Genomic DNA, 20720 nt, shown 5'->3' with positions numbered 1-20720 from the left:
ATATTGGCAGAACGTTTGCTAAACGTTCTATTTCTTCCCAGCAACTTTGCTAGTTGTAACACCAAGATTATTTTACAAAAACTTTTTCCCCGGTCTCTTTTTTTGTCAGTCTGCCAAAAAAAGGCTGTAAAGTACAAATGAAAGACAAACTTAACCACCCATTTCTGTTTCATTTGTTTCTGCTTCCTCTGTGTTGAGCAGACTGAGGATGAAGCATTCGTGTCAACAGTTCTTTTGCCAGTAGCTTGCCCAAAAGTGCGCCCTACTGTAGTTCTGCCTTCGTAATTACGTTTATTCAGGGGGAGCAGTTATGTGCACTGAGATGGGATTTACTTAAAATGTATAATGTTTTTGTTATTTTATTTAATAAAATCTCCTGGTTGTTATTTTTCTCAAACGACTATAGTCAGTGGTAAATGTACAATAGATTACTATGCTATATTACTATATGTTACAATAGATTTGATTATCTTGACTGGAGATATGGTTTCTCTAACGTCAGCTGGTCATGTTGACTGCAATGGAAGGTAACCATGCCTGTGTTGTTTTTTCTTGCACTAATTATTTAATTTAACTTTTTCATTGTCACGATTTGCTTTTAAAAAATATAAACATTTTAAATAACATACATTTACTTTACATAAAATGCTTTTGTGGCCACAGTACAGAAAATGACACCAGGAAAAGCCCAACCCCAGTCAAGGTCCTTCAAGTTTCAATGACTTTTGGAAAGGAAATTACATTTATTTTATATGTAGATGCAATGTAACTAGTTAGAGTTATAAAGACCAGAAACAACAGTGTCAGCGAGGATGATGAAAGGAACAAAACTCATATTATGGAAGTTAAACTCTGAAGCTAACACACAGCATGTAGAGTTAAGGTAAAAAGGCAGTTCAACTTTGGAGGTTTTTCAGGCTTAATACATATCAAACATTTAACAGATGGTCGGACAAACAGACAAAGGTAACATAAAGGAGCATATAAATATCTTAGACCAGACCAGACTTGAGTTGTGATTGTGTGTCTCTCAATTTAACTTTTACATGTGGTCAATAATCTCTTAAAAATAAAGTGCAAACATTTCCTTTCAAACCGTTTTTGATTCATTTTATATAACCAGGTGATGGAGAAAAGCCCTTTTGTTTTATATCCTTGTAGAGCACTCACAGCACTTTGCTGAGACAGTTTGACAAGTATTACCTCTCTGTCAAAAACACTTTCTGACACAGCAGCTGTCGATGGTAGTGTTTAGAAACATACATAACTCTGATTGGCAGCTGGACACAAAGTAACTGAATGTATGGAAGCAATGTTGAAACTGTAAAAGAACATTTTGTGGATATGAATATTAAGTATTGATTGCAATACTTGTTGTGATAATTTTTTTGGTGATCGCCTAATCAAGTAAACTGACTGATGAAATAGAATAGTCAAACGACAGACTTCAACTTTGATATATATCTTTAGTACTTCTATACTTCTGTAATTGACATAACAAAAATGTAATCTGTAATCCTTTCATGTCCCACTATTCTGATATCTGGGTATTTTTCTCTTTATCATGCAGGAGTGAGAATATAACTCTAAAACAAGAAATAGTAGATACATGTCTAGCTTTGTCTACATGGTCCACCTACAGACTAAAGGATCAGTTTACAGTTTTCTGTACCTTGTTACCTGTTTTATTTTATCAGGACAAAGGGATTTCATTGCAACTGTATATCCTCCATCTCTTGCTTTAGGATATGAGTTTGTATGAAAGCTGCCCATGTTATGAGAAGAGAAGAGCAACACATATATGTTGTGATCTTATAGGATACACTGTAAATTCACACTTCTGTCAAGAAATAGGCAATGGACGCATAAATACATACATACTGTATATCAGTGTATTGCTGTGGATGCACGTGCACCCTCATGCCCTGGCAGGTGCTGAGCCATGTCGCTGGCGCCAGGCTGTGTTCACTTTGAAGAGCTTTCTGCTGAGTCGCTGCGCATACAAAACAGCTCCAGACGACGGCGCCTTAGTAATTAAGGTCTAAAGGAGCAGCAACAAAGCCTCCCTCTTGTTTTACATTCTCTCGTTTTTGCTTAGGAGCCTCACAGCTTAATTCTTAATGCATAATGTCCTTCTAGGGAAAATTCATGGAATCGAAAAAAAAACACCTTCTTTCAAATGTTCTTATTATGATGCACCATGTCTGTTCTCCTGCAGTTGTGTGTGCCTGTCTGTGTGCGTGTGTGTATATGTGTGTACAAAGAAAAGGATGTGAGAGCTGACCTACCTAATGGATGGAGTGACCTGCATGTTTTTAGAAAGCTCCTCCACTCTCATTTCCTCAATAGCTCTACTCCCTTTGCTCCTATCTCTTCTCCGACAGTGAATTAAACCTCAGCTCTGTTTTCTCTTTCCCTCCTGCCTCTCCGACAATACTTACAGCCCTTCCTTCTCTCTTTTCCTATCAGCCATCGCTCCAGACTTCTCCCAGAACTTGTTGAAGGCCCAGACTTTGGCCCGACAAGGCGGCGACGTTCTGATCGAATGCAGGCCCAGGATGTCTCCTCGGGGTGTCATTTCATGGAGGAAGGGGAAAGAAGCCCTTAGAGAGAGTCACAGGTACCAGTTGTTTTCCTGCAGAGCAGTGAGTGCATTGTGTGCCGGATCCCAATTGTTTAGTTTGTCTGCTTTACTTGCAGAATCGTATTTCATCGACTTGTTATTTATTTTGTCCTATTTTGTATTCATGGTGACAAACTGCAAGGAACATTGTGACACAATACAATTTGAATTGCATAACACGTCCTGCACTTCGCCACTTTTCCCCCTCCTATCTGTATTCCTTCCTTCAACTCCATTGTCCTCTTTTTCTCCCGGCTGTGCTCAGAGCTGGTTTCTGCACTGTTTACTTGAGGTAATTGGCTGTTTCTAGACTGCGGCACTTGGATCGATGCACTGATCCATCAGCTCATTAGCAGCACGTAAGGCCTGAAGGGTCATTAGAGCACGAGGCGGACTATGATCCCGGCTACCATCGAGACAGGGAAGAAGCAGGTGAAATCCCCCAAAAGGACTGATCAATGGCTGGCCGCTGAAGAACATACATACAGTAACTGTGTGATAGTGGCGATGCCATCAGGGGAACTAGCTGGACACCTTGTTTTATTAGAAATCAGGTTAAGTGCAGATCAATACAATACCTCTGTGTACTGGAGAGGAGAAGAAAAGGTACAAACAAATGTTAATCAGGCAAGGAAAAAATAACCCTTCCCCTGAAGATAAAACGCTGGTCGAGGCAGCACTAGGGTTTAAAATGTCAGTGATTGATCAGGGTTCATACAGTTTCTCCTCACATGGCAGCAATCAGGGAGAACGCAGTTATTGTAGCATGCAGCGTCAAACAACATGGCCTTCATTTCATTTTTCATTGCTCGAAGGGAATTCGACGTGTGTTTTCCTTGTTTCACCTGCATAAACAGCCAATTACAGGAAATATACTGGATACTTCTTCGTCTCCATTTTCTGAAATGTCACCTTTTGATGATATTTGCACTGTTATAGTTTTTAGCGGGAAAAATTCAACACAATTAAATTGTAAGCAGTGAGAACACCCTGATGTGCTGGTACACTTTTAATTGTTGCTCTGTTAGGGAGAGATATTATACTTTTTTTGGAAAGTGTAAACTCTCAGGTGTGCATTTCAAAACATCTCATTGTCTAAAACCCAGTGCAGTCGACACAAATAGCTCCACTGATGCATTCATTTCCGCTTTCTGTTTGAGAACATCTTTATTGTGTTCAGGAACATAACAGCAGGAGACAAAGCACACCTGCTGGCACATGTGGTGACGTAGTGGGGGTCCGGACTCCTCATTTGATATGGGATTAATTGTTCAACTGGCTCAGCAGCTTTTCCACACCCAACCTCTGGTATATCCATTCCCACCACAGTGGGAGAGCACCAGGCTTACTCATCTCTCGCCTCCCCCTGTCAGATGCTATGTTTAGGAAACCAAAGTTGCGATCTAATTGTTAGTACAGATGCCAGGCCGAGGCATTTCCGTTAGAGGAGAGATATGTTTTATTTGAGGGGGAGCAGCACAATCAGCAACAAGAGTATGTGTTGCTAAATGTTTGAACAAGCTTGCAGATTTCCTATCCTCTTAAGAATTGGAGGTCAAATGTATCCATACCGCAATATCAATCGCGCCCATAAAGGCGATATTTCCCATTTGAGATTTGACGTTACAGCCTTGCCCTGAAGAGAGTGAGCTGTGTGCAAGATGTTCTGCTTTGACATTATTGCAGCATCTCTCAACAACCTATTCCCCTGGTCCTGGCTCGTTAGCATTTACTTTCCGCCATATCGAAATGAAGCTGCTACCAATGCCATTAAAGCGGCGGCACAACACTAATCCATCCCACTGGCTCAACTAAAATACCCATAATTCCTTCTAATCTTCTAGGGATAATGTTTTTCAAGGATCTGGAGCAGGGGAGAACTAACTACACCAACAAACTAAGAACAAAGCAGGATCTCATTACTTAATGAAATCAAGTTGTAGTGATACCTATATCAGCTCATATCCCAGGTATGTGTAACAAGATATAACGGTTGCTGTGCACTTATGCAGGAAACTATAAGGTTAACTATAAAGGGCTTACCCTAATTCAATTTTACTGCTGACCACTTCCAGCAATTGTAAAAGGGGATATAGGAAATAGCTCTCAGGAATATTACCTTTAGATTGAACCACTGTGTTTAAGATTGTTAGCTAAATGATATGTATTGCTTCATCATGTAATGGGAATGCAATTATAATCCTGCTACTAAAACAGCTTAAGCTTTACCGGATGTGTTGCCAATACAGAAGGTTCATTGCTTTGGAATGAAATAAGCAGTCCTCCAGAATACTGCATGTTCCCGGTAATATACTGAGTTAATTATGCAATCCTTCTTAAGCGGTTAAAATAATGTTTTTCATTTACAGCCTTTTAGTTTTTTGTTGCACCGCGGAGAGGCAGAGCAGGCTTTTAGATTAGAACCAGTAGCTCACTTTAACACCGGCCAATAAGGTTGAGGTAAAGTGCCTGTTTGCTATATCACACTGCTCTAGTTTTATGTACGCCACAGATTTCCCCTATACCTTAATTGCTGCAGGGCAACCTTTAAGAGAAAAGGCGACAGAGTGGAAGCATTTCAGACGGATAATGCACCTTACATCTTTATCATGCTATGTCCCATTGTAGCTTTGGCGAGGAGAAAGCTGGACATAGGCTACTGCACAGTTTAATGGCAAATCTTATCCCTGTGACATCTCATATCCATAACTCTTTGTTATAGTCCATTACAAAGGAAGGCCCTCGGTTCAGTCAGGAGGAAATACCTCCGGCTGCGCGGGGAATGGGCACTGTGGAATAAAGCTAATGTAGTTTAATTCTTCAAGCCTTTAAGGCCAAGCAAGTAGTTTTTGATCATTTTGGGAGGTCCAGGCCGCCTTCAAGGGAGCTTTTAGAAAGGAGCGTTCAAGTTCATCTTTAAAACCTGTTATGTTTGAAACACCGGCTCAACCCTATTACACTGTTGTGCAGTTCAGAAGATAAGATGGGAGCTTATAGTAAGGATTTGCAGGGCAAGTCATTCATCAAGTAGGTATTTAATTTCTAAGGAGAAAGTGTGCTCTGGTAATTGTTCTACAACCACAATTGAAAGGCAGTATCAAAGATTGCTGGGATATAATTTGACCAAATTGGCAATACTATTCTGCCCTGAAGAAATGAACTATTGATAGATGTTCTACCTTAGCTTGACTTTGTAAAAGAGGTGAAGCTCTTTGTGTATCGCATCTATCAAAACGTCAATAACACATTTCTCTCACAAGCATTGAATGTTTACCATGGTTGGAGTTTCTTTCTTTGACAAAATGACTATTAAAGACAAGAAACCCGACACATGGCAATGATAATAAATATCCTCCCGTTGTCTGTTAAACTGTGGCATCAGTAAGTGTAACAACTGTTTCACATCATGAAATATTCATCTGTGCACATGAGGCTTAATGGTTATTGCTTGTTTGTAAAAACTGATAACACCAGGCCAAATTAATACTTACTTATTAAGTACGACAAGCAGTGGCTGTTTTGTTGGCTCAAGGGAATTCATTTTTAAAATGGTGACATTTTATTGATCCCTGCAGGGATATGTTCTCCATGCCCTCTCTAGGGAGATCAGAGCTGATAGAGGCTGAGTGTTACTTCTGTAACAGCTAGCCTGCCTCTACTATTATGGAATATTCTAGAGATGTACAGTCACACCGATATTCAGTGTATTCAGTGAGAATCAGTGAGGTTTATTCACACTTTATTGATTTTGTTGTTTTGTTCTTATTGTAAGTGCACCCTTTCTGGTACATAATGTACATAAGGTATCATTTATCTGTAAATACCTTTTTATGTAAACAGATTTTCAAATTCCGCCCCTCAACTGAAAATACTTATTAAATCTATTTTCCTTCTAGCTGTCAAAAGGTTTTACATACTTCTAACATCAAATAATTAAAGTCTTCAAAATTGTGACACCACAAGAAGTCACATGAAGAAATCTGATTTCTTCATTGTATACCCCAAAATAAAAGTGTTTTTAACAAATAAATATCAGGAAAACCTTATCTTTGTTTCAATAGGATCTTTTTCATAATATCTCAAGACATTGAGGTTGACTGAGAAGCCACATTAAGACACCTACACCTCACCTAAATGAGTCGGATTAACAGACAGTAATCTCCTTTATTGGAAGATGTATATTTAATCAGTATTTTTTCAGTTTGATTTGAAAAACAAGATAAGGGGTAAAAAAGCAAATACTACTGATAGAAGCACTAGGAAACTGTGAAACTCCGGAATGCAGGAATTGAACGAGAACTTCAGTCACGCTGTTTTTACGGGATGTGATGGATTACGTGCAATTACAGAGTTAAAAAAAAAAAGAACAAGAAAATATGTGTTTTCTAAACTAGCTGAAATGCTTTGATAACAGGAAAGACAAAAGGATCAAGCATGGTCAGTACATATTACAAATGAATGGTGTTGTAATACATTATAACTGAATGTTTGATGATTTTTGATGAAGTAAGGGTTTGAAATGAATGGTTCTGTGGCATGAATAAATCCTTTCAGTTTTTAATTGACACAGGATGTGCCCAGTATTTCACTAATGCAGGGAAATGTCTTTCTGCCATACCTTGTAACTAGAATTTGTCAAAGCACTTTTGTATGCTTCAATCACCTGTGAACCTGCCATTCATTTCACTTTTATAAAATGTTCAGTTTTCCAATGCTTGTGTGGATCTCACCAAATAACTTCAATTTAAAAATTGTTCTTCTTTCAGAAGTGCAAACAAAAATGTAATTATGTATTTTTGCCTACATGGTTTTGTGCAAAGGTTTTCACGTACTGTATTCAAGGACTTGATTGCTTTTAGGGACTAACAGTTTATTTTGTACAGTTGTACAGCTCTAGTTGCCCTGCCAGGATTCAAAAGAAAGGAACACATTCTTTATCACTTTTCATTTGTAGTTAAAATGAGTGAAATTAGAAAAACTGAACTTGTGTATGAATTCATATTGTCTCTGTGAGATTAAACAATAGATGAGGAAATCTAAAGGCGAAAACAGAGCGATTGGAAATGCATGTACTCTAGGCTTTATTCAAGCAGTGCCTTGCTGCTGACCTATCACTCAAGCACCTTGTTGGCTGCCGAAGTAGAAGCAGTACGCGCTCTGTCAGAGGAGATCTGTCAGGCTTGACTGATGACACAGATGAAATGAGAGACTTTGTAATTTGGACCCGCTGGTGCAATCTGTCATAGAGGTTCAATTTATTACCACACAACCAGGCGGGACGAATTTGTGACCCTGCTGGTGAAATTTCACTGACATATACAAGAGTCCATTGGATTAAATCCAATTATTGGCTAGGTTGGATCACAGTAGTTGTTTTTATGATTCTGTTTACTTCTTGCAGTCATTGCATGTCATTATGTACAGTATGAACTTTATTTTACTATGAACTAAATGACTCGGTGCTGTTCTAAAAAATATATTATTTTCTGCTGCAACTCAGTTAAACTTAGTTTTACCATTTTTAGTTCTGGCCCCTGTTTTTTCTTGCCTCTGTTTAAGGTAGAATTTATTTTAATATTGATATATCTGCAGATAATTTTGTGGATTATTTAATTCACTGAAAAGTTAACAAAAATTTCAAAATAATATGAAAAGATATGTCCATCCCAAGCTCAGACACAGATACAGAGAAGATACATTTGTATCATTAAAAAAAGAGCAACAATTATTCATTACTATCAAAAAGAATTGCTGATTTTCTTTTAGATCCATAGAATAATACTTCAGTCAAATAATGTTGCAGCTCTCCTTAAAAATGCATGTACCCACACTTACCCTATTAAAAGGATCACCTTACAGCAAATGCACATTATACAGCGTACAGTCTGACAATTCTCAGATAATAGCACAGTTATAAAGCATATCATGTTCCTATTTCATTTGTATGTATTTCTATCTGCTGAAGCAATATTTCTGACATAACTAAGGCTAATACAGCATAAGTATGTGAACTCAAAATGAGACTTCCTCTCATAAACTGATCCTGCAACTCAGTGCCGAGAAATCAAATCGTAACTCTTCTCTCTGAGCTTCTCCTTGCGTCACGCCAAAGCACAGAGAGCCAATTAAATTTCACTGAGATAAACTCCAGGCTAAAGTGGAAATGCTTTAGGACACTGGACGTGCTCATTTAGAATAGATTTGTATGCACTGTGAATATATATATATATATAATTCCATATATAAAATGACAGCCACCCAAGATTTTTTCAACCCGACACTGGTGAACTTTTAATTGGCCTAATATGTATACATTTTTTACCCACAGAGTTACTGTTTTGGATAATGGCAGCCTACGGATTTCCAATGTTACAAAAATAGATGCTGGGATCTACACGTGTGTGGCCAGAAACCAGTTTGGAGTAGCGAGCAGTGCTGGCAGCCTTTTGGTGAAAGGTGATGTATTATTTTCCCTGACTTGGCTTTAAACATCAGTCCTGTTTGTTTAACTGTGAACGACTGCTGGATTTTGCTTGTAAATTGTTTATTTTGTACCCAATAGCTGTTTCCTTGGCAACAACAGCTCTTCCACTACACATGGAGAAAATAATACAGCAATATTCTCAATTTATTAAAAAAAGATCACAAGCTATACAATAAAATCAACACCAAACTTGGAAAGATTAAACCTAAACGTGTGCTCTTTGTCATTTAAGAATGGGGTTTGGTTGTTACTGTTTGTGTTAAAACATTTAATGTGTTTAAACATCAGGACTCCTGCAGGTTTTTGTGATCAATCTCTAAAAACAAACTTAACACGTCTTTTACAGCTGTCAGTATTTTGGCGGAACACGGAATAAATGTGGCACGCTGCACAAGAGCTGCAAGACACGACTGACCGTGCTGCACTTAAAATTAAACCCACTGACCCTCACTGCGCACTTGATGAACAAACAGTGGAGCACAGTTCTAAAGACTCACCTGACAGATACACAGTACAATTAATTGATGGCTGGAGGAAGCGAGACATGAGGCTCATTGCATTCATGCGCCTCTATGTTTAATTCATACTTTCTTTGCTCGGTGTTTCATAGCCATGCTTGGTTTGTTTAAGATTTCAATCCATTCAAATCACACACTTCTGCAGTGCAATGAATTTTCCAGGTCTTTCTAAAGAGCAGAGTCAACAACAGTGCTCTATTAAAACGCCTTTCGGTGATTCCTCTTCACTGGTTTTTTGAATTGTAAATTGGCTTGCATTGAAGGCCAATTTCGCTCCCCTGCTTCCCCGCACAGCCTATTTACAAGAGCCAATGCTGTAATAGAGTGTACTGTATAAACATAATGTGTATGTATTCGTGAGAGGTATAAAATAAACTTGTATTGATATTCCAGTACTCTATATAAGTACAAATTCAAAGAACAAAGCACTTTACAGAAAAAGGTTTAAAAAAGACATAGTGACTTCCTGCAAAATGTATAATTCTGAGATTAACCTAGCCTCCATGTGTTACCTAATTCTTACCCTTGAGGCTACTGTATGAATTGACAATGCTAAGGGTACTAATACTGATGTTGTCCATTCTTTTTCAATCATTTGATTAATTGTTTGGTCTATTAAATGTTATCACAAATTCCCAGAGCCCAAGGTAATGTTCTCTTTGTATTTAGTTTTATACAAATCCAAGACACAAATATATTTAAAACGATAATGATAATAAAACTGAAAAACGTTCTAGCATATTATTAAATAGAAATGAATCATCAACCAAATTATTACATGTATTTAAACAGAGTTGTTGGCCAAAACATTTCATGTCATTCAAAGATTTCATGTCATTCAAAGATTAATACGTTAATAGCTTTTTTACAATTTATTTTTAATTAAATGTTTGATTGTTGTACCCTGTCTTCAGGGTTCTGAGAACAGCTCTCCTTGTTATCCTCTGGCCTAATTAATTGCAGTTATTGTATTACACCTGGTGTCTGAGGTGCAAATGATTCCTGCATAGCTGTCCTTCTGTAGGTTCACAGAACGAAAGCCGCCCTGTGCGGTTGGAGCAAACCGACGGGAACGAGGGAGCCAATTTGTGATTTACATAACAGGAAATGAGCGTGACAGCTTAGCAATTGGAAGCAGAAAGTTCCACCCTCTTATTTTGAACCCCGGTGCCAAACTTTCCATAAACTCACCTGAAATGCACAGCCATGGCCAGTCGCTTCTCCTTAGGCGGTGTGAGAAAAACAATGTGCCTTGTTTTGACAGAGCTGAATATAGACCTTTACTCCCTCTGACACGCTGCATTGGCTTGCCTGTCCATTAGTTGCTTATGACATGCATGCATAATTCACAGTGGTCTGTTGTGTGGGATCTCGGCCTAAGCTATATTCTGTGCATCACACCGCTGTTGAATGAGACACCCAGCCGAGACGCACCACAGATTATGTTGATGCACATCACGCTGAGGAGGAAATAGGATGGCTTTTTGTCTCGGCACAAACAGAGCAAAATGATATACTCGGATCTGACCTGCCGTAATAGTTGAGTTTTTCCTTTTGTTTGTTTATTTTACCCTGTCGTTGCTCAGTGATATATTTTAGACCCTACTTTGATTTATGAAACTCAAAGGAAGCAATGCAATATAAGCTCACTGGCAGACTCAAAAGTAATTTATCTTGTTTGTTTAACATCGGGGACAGGATTTGGCAGAGGGCAGGGTTTGTTTTTGAGTGTGACATGTTTTTGCAATTATTTCTCAATGTTCAGGGAACAGAAAAAAAAGGTAACTTTAAATTCAGCACAGTCTGGATAAGTTATACCTGCTCTGTTAACATGCCCCACCTTTCTGACTCGGTGCTCCCTGTTCACAGAGCCGACGGCGATCACCAGTCCAGCAGGACATCTGGACGTGACCGTGGGTGAGAGCATCGTGCTGCCCTGCCAGGTGTCACATGACCCCACGCTGGACCTCAAGTTCACCTGGTTCTTCAACGAGCAGCTCATCCACTTTGGAAGTCACTGGGCGTTTTTTGAGAAAATCGGTGGGGTAAGTGCAACAGTCTTCTATGTCTCTGTGTCGCTCAGCATTAAGACATGAAGAAAATATGAAATGTTGCAGCCTAGACGTTTTTGAGTAGATTTGTTTAAATTACATTTGATGTCTTCAATGTACTAGAACATATTTAAAGTAACAGCTTTTTGTGTTGGCCAAGTAACATTTCTAAGGATAAAAACTTTTCACAATGAATTTCCACTTGAATATGCTGATTATTTTGACTGTAAAGATTCTCTTAACGCAAAGCCATATCTGAATTGTTACACTCTTTGTAATGTTCAAAATGGGCTTATATACTTAACCACTTTCTACTATACATATATAACATTTGACATATACAATCGCTTTAAGTAACTCATAAGGAAAGGAGCTATTTGAACTCAATTATTACAATCGTTAAAACATGTACGTCTCATTCCTCTACAGCTTAATATCAGCTTTATCTTTTGATGGGCAAAGTATTGAACACTGCATGATGAATTTTACAGATTTGATTTTTTTTGTTTGAGTGATCATAAGGGCTACAGGTTTGCCTGTTCTGCTTGTTAATAACACCTCCTCCATTGACAAAAGCAACAACCGAGGAATTCATTATGCAATGCTCAGCCAAGCATTTCATTTGATCATCTAACACCAGATCATTTTTCTCCTTTAATTAGGGAAAGCAGTTATGAGGTCTTGGCCTCCTTATCACCTCTTGTTGTGTTTTTTTTTCTTCTTTTGTAACCGGCACTATAACAACAAGCGCTTTATAATCGTGTGTAGCCCTGCAGTTCATTTAAACACTTGACTCCTCCGCACCAAACCCGGCGGCACGTTGTGGTGGAGAAACCATTGACCTATTGATGGAGAATGGTCACATTACTTAAACTTTCCTCATCTGTTTGGAAACGTTGTGAGCAAAACAACAACTTTCATATTTTTCTTTTGAAGCAGACAATGAAATGCTGTTCTTTGTCAATGTAGCCTGCTGTAGACTCAAGGAGAATAAGGCTTGTTAAATTCAACAGCAGTGAGTCATTGGCATTAAGGCATTATTAATGTAGCGGTGGTGAGTTCTAACTGACCTAAATGTATAAGCCCTAGTGTTTGATTTGACAATATGCTTTTTGATTTAACACAAAGTAGACTGATATGTTTTAAGTAGCTACATGAGTCAAACATTAATATCTTAAGCTACAAGCTAAATCAAGCTACAAGTTCCTTGATCACTGCATTATGGCTCTGCATTACACAATTATATGTTATGTCGAAATTAACTATTGAAGTTATGACGCAGAGGAGTGTTGTTAAAAACCCTGCAGCAAATTTTTTCTTGGTAGAGAATATTATTTATCCTGCATATGTTGAACAATATAAAAACTGTATGCCTCCAGCAACATGTACACCAACCTCACTGTTGACTACAAACTCCTCTCTTGTTTGATTTAAGACCTTTAAGACCTTTGCTGCTTCATTAGAGATAGCTCTTTGCACCAGTCACACTATTGAAAGGGCTGTGATTGTTAAAATTGTTGGTCTAGTATTGTATATCTGAAATAAACGTCCAACAGCAATTTAAGGTCATTTTAAGAACAACAGAATAGAACAAATACAAAAAAAGTGTTCCTAACAATATTAGATGTTGTATATTTTGGTCTGACATTACATTAATTGAGATCAAGGGCAGAAAAAAGGCTGACTGAAGGAATGCTTTGGCAAACCCCAGCGAAACGCGGTCAGCATTTTCAGAAGAGTTGAGGGGGAAAAAAAGACATCTTTGTATTTTGCTCAGTTTTTCTCATAGAAACCCAACACCACATAAATCATGACATGTCAGCCTTCACATAAAGCAATTGCACTGCTCTGCTGATACAGACCTGACCTGCAATGGACAGAAAAATAATTTAAATTTGTATACCTCTGCGCTGGCTTTCCAAACAACATTTCACTTCTAAATGTGACACTCAAGTTACCCCTTGAACTCAAACTGCTTAGAAATTAGGGGACAAAGGTCAAGATCAGTGTGACTTAACACCAATGTCTAACAGGATAAAATAATTAAATTGTGACATTTTTGACAACATGGATGTAACCGGCAACTTGACTGATTGACGAAGGCATTCAAACCTGACGTGGGTAATTTTAGTTTATTCTAAGTCTAAAAGCCACACTATATATGATTACTGTATTTTGCAGGTAGTTAAGTCTGGATTTAATAAGCATGCTTTGAAGTTATTTTTTAAGATTCAGACATCTGTGACCCATCCCATCTCAATTTATTGAAGGCAGAGAGTTTCAAAGAGTGAATGACTCGCAGCTACTGAGTTTTTATCTCAAGAAAATGCCCCTGATTATACATCAAAGTAATTATCGGGACTCATACTGTTTCACAGACCCTTACTTTCGTAGATAAGTTAATCAACTTAACATTAGTTCTAACTTTAAAGTTCAAAGCTAATAATGCATTTGGCATTGAATGGTCGTCTGTAGATTAAATGGAATCAGAGGGGATAAAAGGATACAGCTGAAGGAAGCTTTTCAATTCCCCACAAAAAAACTGTCCTCATAAATGATTATGAAAACTCGAGTCAATTGCTTCGTCCCTGTGAGTGTGTGTTGTACCTTTTTCCCTGAACTGAATGTCAAAAGAAATTAAATTATATTGCACTTTTTTCCCCCCTAACTTTCCTACACCAACAGCGCTCGGCTGGTGACATAATGATACGCAACATTCAATTGAGGCATGCTGGGAAATACACGTGTGCTGTTCAAACGAAGGTGGACAGTGTGTCGATTGCCACTGATGTGGTCGTCAGAGGTAAGGATGACCCTCACATTTCATGTTAAAATAAAAAGTCATATTGGTGTTCTCTAAGAAGTTATATCACAATGTTTTCACACACAATGCCAGCTACATTTAGCAAGGTCATTTCCACTTCAAACTCTCTGCTAGCCAAGAATGTCACTCTTGTTCATTGTAAATGAAACACATGCGCCATGGCTGACTGCTCTGCAGGGGCAAAACAAATTAACCTCCCAATTACTACTCTTTTGTAAATGACAAAATGAGTGAAAGATTGAAAATGCAGTTTCTTTGTGATTTAAAATAATAGCATAATATGACTTGCTAATGTATGGCACGTCTATAGATTTAGCATATTGGAGGTACAGTTTATGGCCGAGCTATGCTCCATAATGCAGATGCACATTGATATTTTACCTCTACCTTTTAGTCTCTAGAAAAGAGTAAAAGGTCTAGTCATCCCAATTAAAAAAAAATTAAAAAAAGACATAACATTTATTGCAATAGAAAATATACTCAGGTATTTTTTTCTTCTCTATGCTGTTAATCGTCTATTGACTCCTCTGATTTGCCTTGAACACAGCTACACAGGGAAACACTGCTGGAGGGCATGTTATGATCTTTTTTATTTCCTAGATTGTAGAACAATAAAATCTATTCAGAAGAAATAACATTGTATTGTTGTATCTCTCTTAAATTGACTTATTCTTGTATGCCACCAGTGTACTAAACAGTGAGTTTGGTTTTAGTTAAAGTGCACTCGCAGCTGTGCTAATGCTTTCTTTTTAATCAGTCTGTGACATCTCGTCTAATTATGGCTCTCCCACTCTGTATCCCTGCTCTTCTGCCTCTTGTCTTCATTAATCTGTACAATACATATCATCCTGAGTGAGTGAACTGTGATTAATTCCTTCCAGGTCCCCCCAGTCCCCCCGTGGACTGTCAGGTGACTGCGATGACGCAGACCACTGCCTCCGTGTCCTGGGGTCCCGGGATGGACAACCACAGCCCCATCCTCAGCTACACCATCCAGGCCAGAACGCCCTTCTCTCTTGGGTGGCAAGCCGTAACAACCGGTAGGCTTTTGTCAATCTGTCTGAGTGTAGGTTGTGTGTAGTGATTAGATTTGAAAAAAGAGTGAGGGGTAGTGTGACTGGTATCCTTTTCAAACACCACACATGAAATGACAGTAAATAACACATCACAAGCTTGGCTAATGTTGATAGGCGGATCTTCCATGGTTTTGATGAAAGGTTGTTCTGTGATGTCTCTCAGTTCCTGAGCTTCTCGGGGGGAAGCAGCTGTCATCCACCGTCAATGAGTTGAGTCCCTGGGTGGAGTACGAGTTCAGAGTCCTGGCAACCAACAGCATAGGAACAGGAGAGCCCAGCAAACCCTCCAAAAAGTCCCGTACCAAAGAAATGCGTACGTATGAGAAGCTCCCTACTTTTCCTGCCATCATTGACTCAGATTGCTTGACACAATGGACACGTCCATTGTGTCCTTAGAGTTTCTACTTCAGGAGTGCAATTAAATCCCTTTAAATAACTTTATTGTAGCAGCGAATGTCGGAGAATTCTTTGCTTCCTTAGGACACACAACACATGAATGAATTAAATTCACAATAAATATGTTAATGCCCGGCAGTTTCACTCAGAAACTCAGTGTGTGTGAAGAGAGGAAAAAAAGTCTGCTTAAGGGCAGTGCTTAGAAAAAATACAATAATAGATACATTATGAGGCAACTCACAACACATCTTAGGAATGTCAAAGGACTGTATTAAAAAGATACTTTTATCTGAGAATTGTACAATTAAATTAACCACCACAAATGTGTTCATTAGAAAATCTAAATATACAATTTTCATTCATAACTTCAGGTATACACAGACACATTTATACGGACAAACATAAAAAGTTAAAAACATATCTTTTCTCATGGTGACTGAAAGACTATATGCATGGCAGTACTTTATGGTTTTATAATGTGTTTGGATTTTAAGTTGTTGTATTCAAAGCAAATTTCACAGATTTTACTCAAAGTCTGTTTTGGAGTACTACTGAATATGTGAACAACATTGTGCTAAGCTTTTTGTTGGTTCAGTAGACACCTCTTCCTTAATTGCAGCAGGAGATGTCACTTGACAGTGACAGCTTGTACTGATGTTTAAACGGTGAAAATATTTGGGTGGTGGGGTTCCAACAAAGTGTGCTTAGCAGGCCTCTGTAGCCTGCTCCTCATCTCTGCTTGAGGCTAGCAGCTAAATTAACCACTAGTAGCATACCAAAGCTGAATCACTAACCAAACTGTCTGCAGTTGAGTTGCACTGGGGGCAATCTAATGTGCCAGGTTTTGACAAGGAAGAAAAATCCATCATTTTTCTTAAACAATATCTTTGGCGACTTTAAGTGGACATGTTCAGTACCTTATTCTTGCAATTTATAAATAAACAACTAAATACTGAAAATGCATATCGCAGATACTTGAATATACAAACTTGTTCTTCTAACACTGTGTTTGCTTTGTTAGTTCCCCGGGTGACACCTGGCAGAGTGAACGGAGGAGGTGGAGGACGCTCAGAGCTGGTCATCACTTGGGAGGTAAACTTGTATTCAAACACAAAACATTTTAATTAATTAATAAAAATGCACTTGAGTCATCTGCTCCACTGCCCCACATTTTTCTAATGCATTTTAATATAAAAACAAACCAGTTTCAAATGCACTAAATGAAAAATATGATATAAAGCTGTTTAAATTAATATTGATATCAAACACAACATGTGTATGTGGTTGTTAATTTATGTTTAAGTAAAACTGAAAGACATCATATGATTATGTTTTTCCCAGAGTGTATGAATAGCCCTATAACCTCTGCTCTGAAAGAGACAGAGTAATACATTTGTGCAAGGCTTGCAAGTCCAGTACCACCCTCAGCACAATTCCTCTAAGTGCCCTAATCTGTGCATAGCTGCATTTCTTTAAGGTATTAATATCTTTAAGATCAGCCATCTTGAGTCATCACTCTGACTCATGCCTCTTTAGCCCGTTCCTGAGGAGCTCCAGAGTGGGCCGGGCTTCGGCTACGTGGTGGCTTTCCGCCCACTGGGGGCTCAGGGCTGGATGCAGGCTGCTGTCACGTCCCCCGACGCCTCGAGATACGTCTTCAAGAACGACAGCATCCCCCCCTTCTCCCCTTACCAAGTCAAAGTCGGGGTTTACAACAACAAGGGAGAAGGACCTTTTAGTCTGGTGACCACCATCTACTCGGCGGAGGAAGGTGTGAACTAATAATACTATTCAGTAACGCATGGCTTAACTTAACAATGGGAATACACTTATACTATGCCAGTGATTACAGAACAGAAGCCTCATACACTTTTAAGTGAATCATAACCAAATAGGTCTATTTCCTGAACTTTAACTTAAATTATTGCACATCAAGTCACCAATATGTGAGTTTTCAGGGTCTGTAATGTATTCTTTCCAGGACCCACTCCTCCTCACATAGTCATTTGGAAGGATTTAATGGAGCTCCAGTATTTTCGTAAAGACTTTTCTGTGGACGTGGGTGTAAGGAATCCATGTCTTTCTCCTCATCCTGAACATCCTCTGTTCCTTTCAGAGCCCAGCAGAGCTCCAGGCAGGCTGAGGGCGAGGAGTGTATCAGCGTCCGAGGTAGAGGTCACCTGGAGGCCGCTGGCCTGGAGCAACAACCGAAGACGCATCCTGGGCTATGAGGTCAAACCAACACATGCCCACACAATAATGTACAATGCAGTGGACAGTACCAACAGCTAGTGGCATTATATATTGGATCAGAATGCGAGGACCTTTTTTCCATTAGTGTCTAAATTATTAGTCATTCATGAAGTAAACTACAGTATATGAGCATGATGAAGCCCTCCAGGTTACGTGTCCACATCAGTGCAAATAAAGCTGAATATTTGAAGTAAAAAATCATATGCCAGCTGTTAATCTGTGTGCTTTTCGTGTGTTTTTAGTTGCAGTACTGGGGTGAGAGGCAGAAGCAGGACACAGCCAGTGTGATCAGGACAGTGGGGAATAAAACGTCAGTACTTATCAGAGATCTGGAGGGCAGCAGTACATATTACATGTCCCTGCGGGCCTACAACAGCGCCGGAGTGGGTCCACAGAGCATCATAGTCAATGTCACAACCAAGAAACCACGTAAGGACTCTGAACATAGTGGAAGGCCTGACTGTGTCTTTTTATGCTTTTTCTGTGGATGGAGAATTTGTATCCCCTCTGGCTAAAGCTTCATGGTTTATTTTGTGTATGTTTCATTTCAGGAATGATGTTTTACCAATTAAATTCAAATAGGGAATATTGACTACACAAAAGCACCTTAAAGGGACCATGTGTAGGGTTTTGGTTTATCCACTCATTTAGTAGACATGGCAAATACTAGTTTGCAGTTTGACATGCAGGCCACAATTGAAAATGATGAGACGTTTCCCAATGAGATATTATCTATAAGCATTAGTTAAATACATCTGTCGCTTGTGCTTACATACAGTATAAGGTCCAAATCAAACAGGCACATTATCAAAAGAATGCTCCATGGAGGAAATTTAAAACACTTCACAGGGTCCTGACAGATGTGTAGCACCTTATGGTCATATAGGCCTATAATGTAAATTATTATCACAATTTTAATGTATGTATTACACGTTGTTTTTATCTTCGGTCTCCCCTACCTTCCCCCTTGAAAACACTCGTACACTCACTTCCACACACACATTCCTCTGCTCACTCCTAACAGTGGGATGATAAACTGATAATGAGCTTTCTCCTTCATGCTGAGTTGGTTCTGGACTTTACTGTTTATTGACCAGGTGGCTTGTTGTTGTTTTTCACCCCCCTCCTCCTCCCCTCGTCCTCCTCCAGCACCCAGTCAAGCCCCTCTCAAAATCATGTGGAACACTTCCAACTCCAAGGTCATCCTGAGGTGGGACCAAGTGCACGCTCTGGAGAATGAGTCTGAAGTCACCGGATATAAGGTAAGAAGTGGAAAGTTTACACTTCTCCATTAGAGAGCACCTCAACTCGACTTGCTGAATCGATAGTTACGTCTGTAACTACGGTTCTATGAGTCCTGGATGACCGCCAGAGGCGGTGCTTTAGCACTGGATATGTCCATCGCACTCATGCGCAGCTCGAGTACCAATAACAACAAAGTCACCTGTGACCCACTTGACACCTGCAATATCTGCCGGTGTTGTCAGAGGATCTGTTCCCAGAATCTTCTCGCGAGCACACAAGAATTCTAAGTGACAGAATACTCTGTCGGTCATCCGGGACTCATAGAACCGTAGTTACAGACGTAACTATCGTTCGATTTCGTCCATACTGACCGCCAGAGGCGGTGCTTTAGCACTGGATGACTTATACCAATCATGTCATGAAGAATCCAAGCCCTTGCTCACTATTGGAAGCAGCGGAGCTCGGCAAAAGGACCACGCCCAAAGGATGGGGAGTGGCGACATTAACCCGATAAAAACCTGGAGAATGGGCCAGATGCGGCGCAGATGGTCTCCAGGGACACCCCTCTCAGGGCAGCCCAAGATGTTGAGATGCTCCTTGTAGAGTGGCATCTCAGCCCTGATGGCAGGGGGCGGCCACTGGCCCCATAGGCATATGTGACCTGCTCTATTGAAATCAATCGCATTGACCCAAAGACACATTTTGAGTTGTATAAACTGCTGGAAAGAGGATATTCCTAGCTTTCTAATGATATCAGGATTGTTTTTGTACTCCAAATATTAAGCGAAATATGTCACATTTTGAGAAAAAGGCCTTCAAAGTTTTCTCTTCTCTGGAATCCATCGATCTGATTGATTATTAGCGGAGCAAATGATCAAAATACTACGGAGGGAAGATATTTTCGTTTGGATTACTGGTCTGGGGGAAGCTTGCGAGTGTGTGTATACGTGTGTGTGTGTTTGTGTCTTTTTGCGTTTGTGTGTATTGCGTTTGTTTCCCGGGGAAAGCCCTCACGAGAAACACCGGCTGTTGTTATGCCTGCTGTGACGTTAAGTTACTCCGTTCTCCGCTTGTAATTATGCCGTTACAAGCTTCAAAGTTGTATTTATCATCTGAATTTGCCGAAACAAGTTTAATATTCTGAAAGCCAAGACTTTGTTTAATTGAAATCAGATGAAAACAAACTGTAACGGACCCTCCCGTGTTATTTATGATTACTCTACGCTTACATTCATAATGTCAGCCGGAGG

General features: G+C 39.3%; 1 protein-coding gene across 1 annotated transcript in view; it reads left to right on the top strand.

Moving 5' to 3' along the window:
* LOC104947373 (contactin-4-like) overlaps positions 1-20720 on the top strand; it is a gene marked incomplete at its 5' end in the record, with an annotated part of 39254 nt that overhangs the window by 9888 nt on the left and 8646 nt on the right. Inside the window, 11 exons of the mRNA XM_010773375.1 lie at positions 2470-2620; positions 8952-9079; positions 11495-11670; positions 14362-14479; positions 15382-15540; positions 15740-15889; positions 16994-17064; positions 17509-17743; positions 18089-18204; positions 18468-18654; positions 19375-19487. Of these exons, the coding sequence (XP_010771677.1) occupies positions 2470-2620; positions 8952-9079; positions 11495-11670; positions 14362-14479; positions 15382-15540; positions 15740-15889; positions 16994-17064; positions 17509-17743; positions 18089-18204; positions 18468-18654; positions 19375-19487 (1604 nt within the window). The remainder of the gene's footprint in view (positions 1-2469; positions 2621-8951; positions 9080-11494; positions 11671-14361; positions 14480-15381; positions 15541-15739; positions 15890-16993; positions 17065-17508; positions 17744-18088; positions 18205-18467; positions 18655-19374; positions 19488-20720) is intronic.

Source organism: Notothenia coriiceps, unplaced genomic scaffold (assembly GCF_000735185.1).
Source record: "Notothenia coriiceps isolate Sejong01 unplaced genomic scaffold, NC01 NC01_scaffold00012473, whole genome shotgun sequence".
Lineage (NCBI taxonomy): Eukaryota > Metazoa > Chordata > Actinopteri > Perciformes > Nototheniidae > Notothenia > Notothenia coriiceps.
This window is presented reverse-complemented; position numbering and strand designations above follow the sequence as displayed.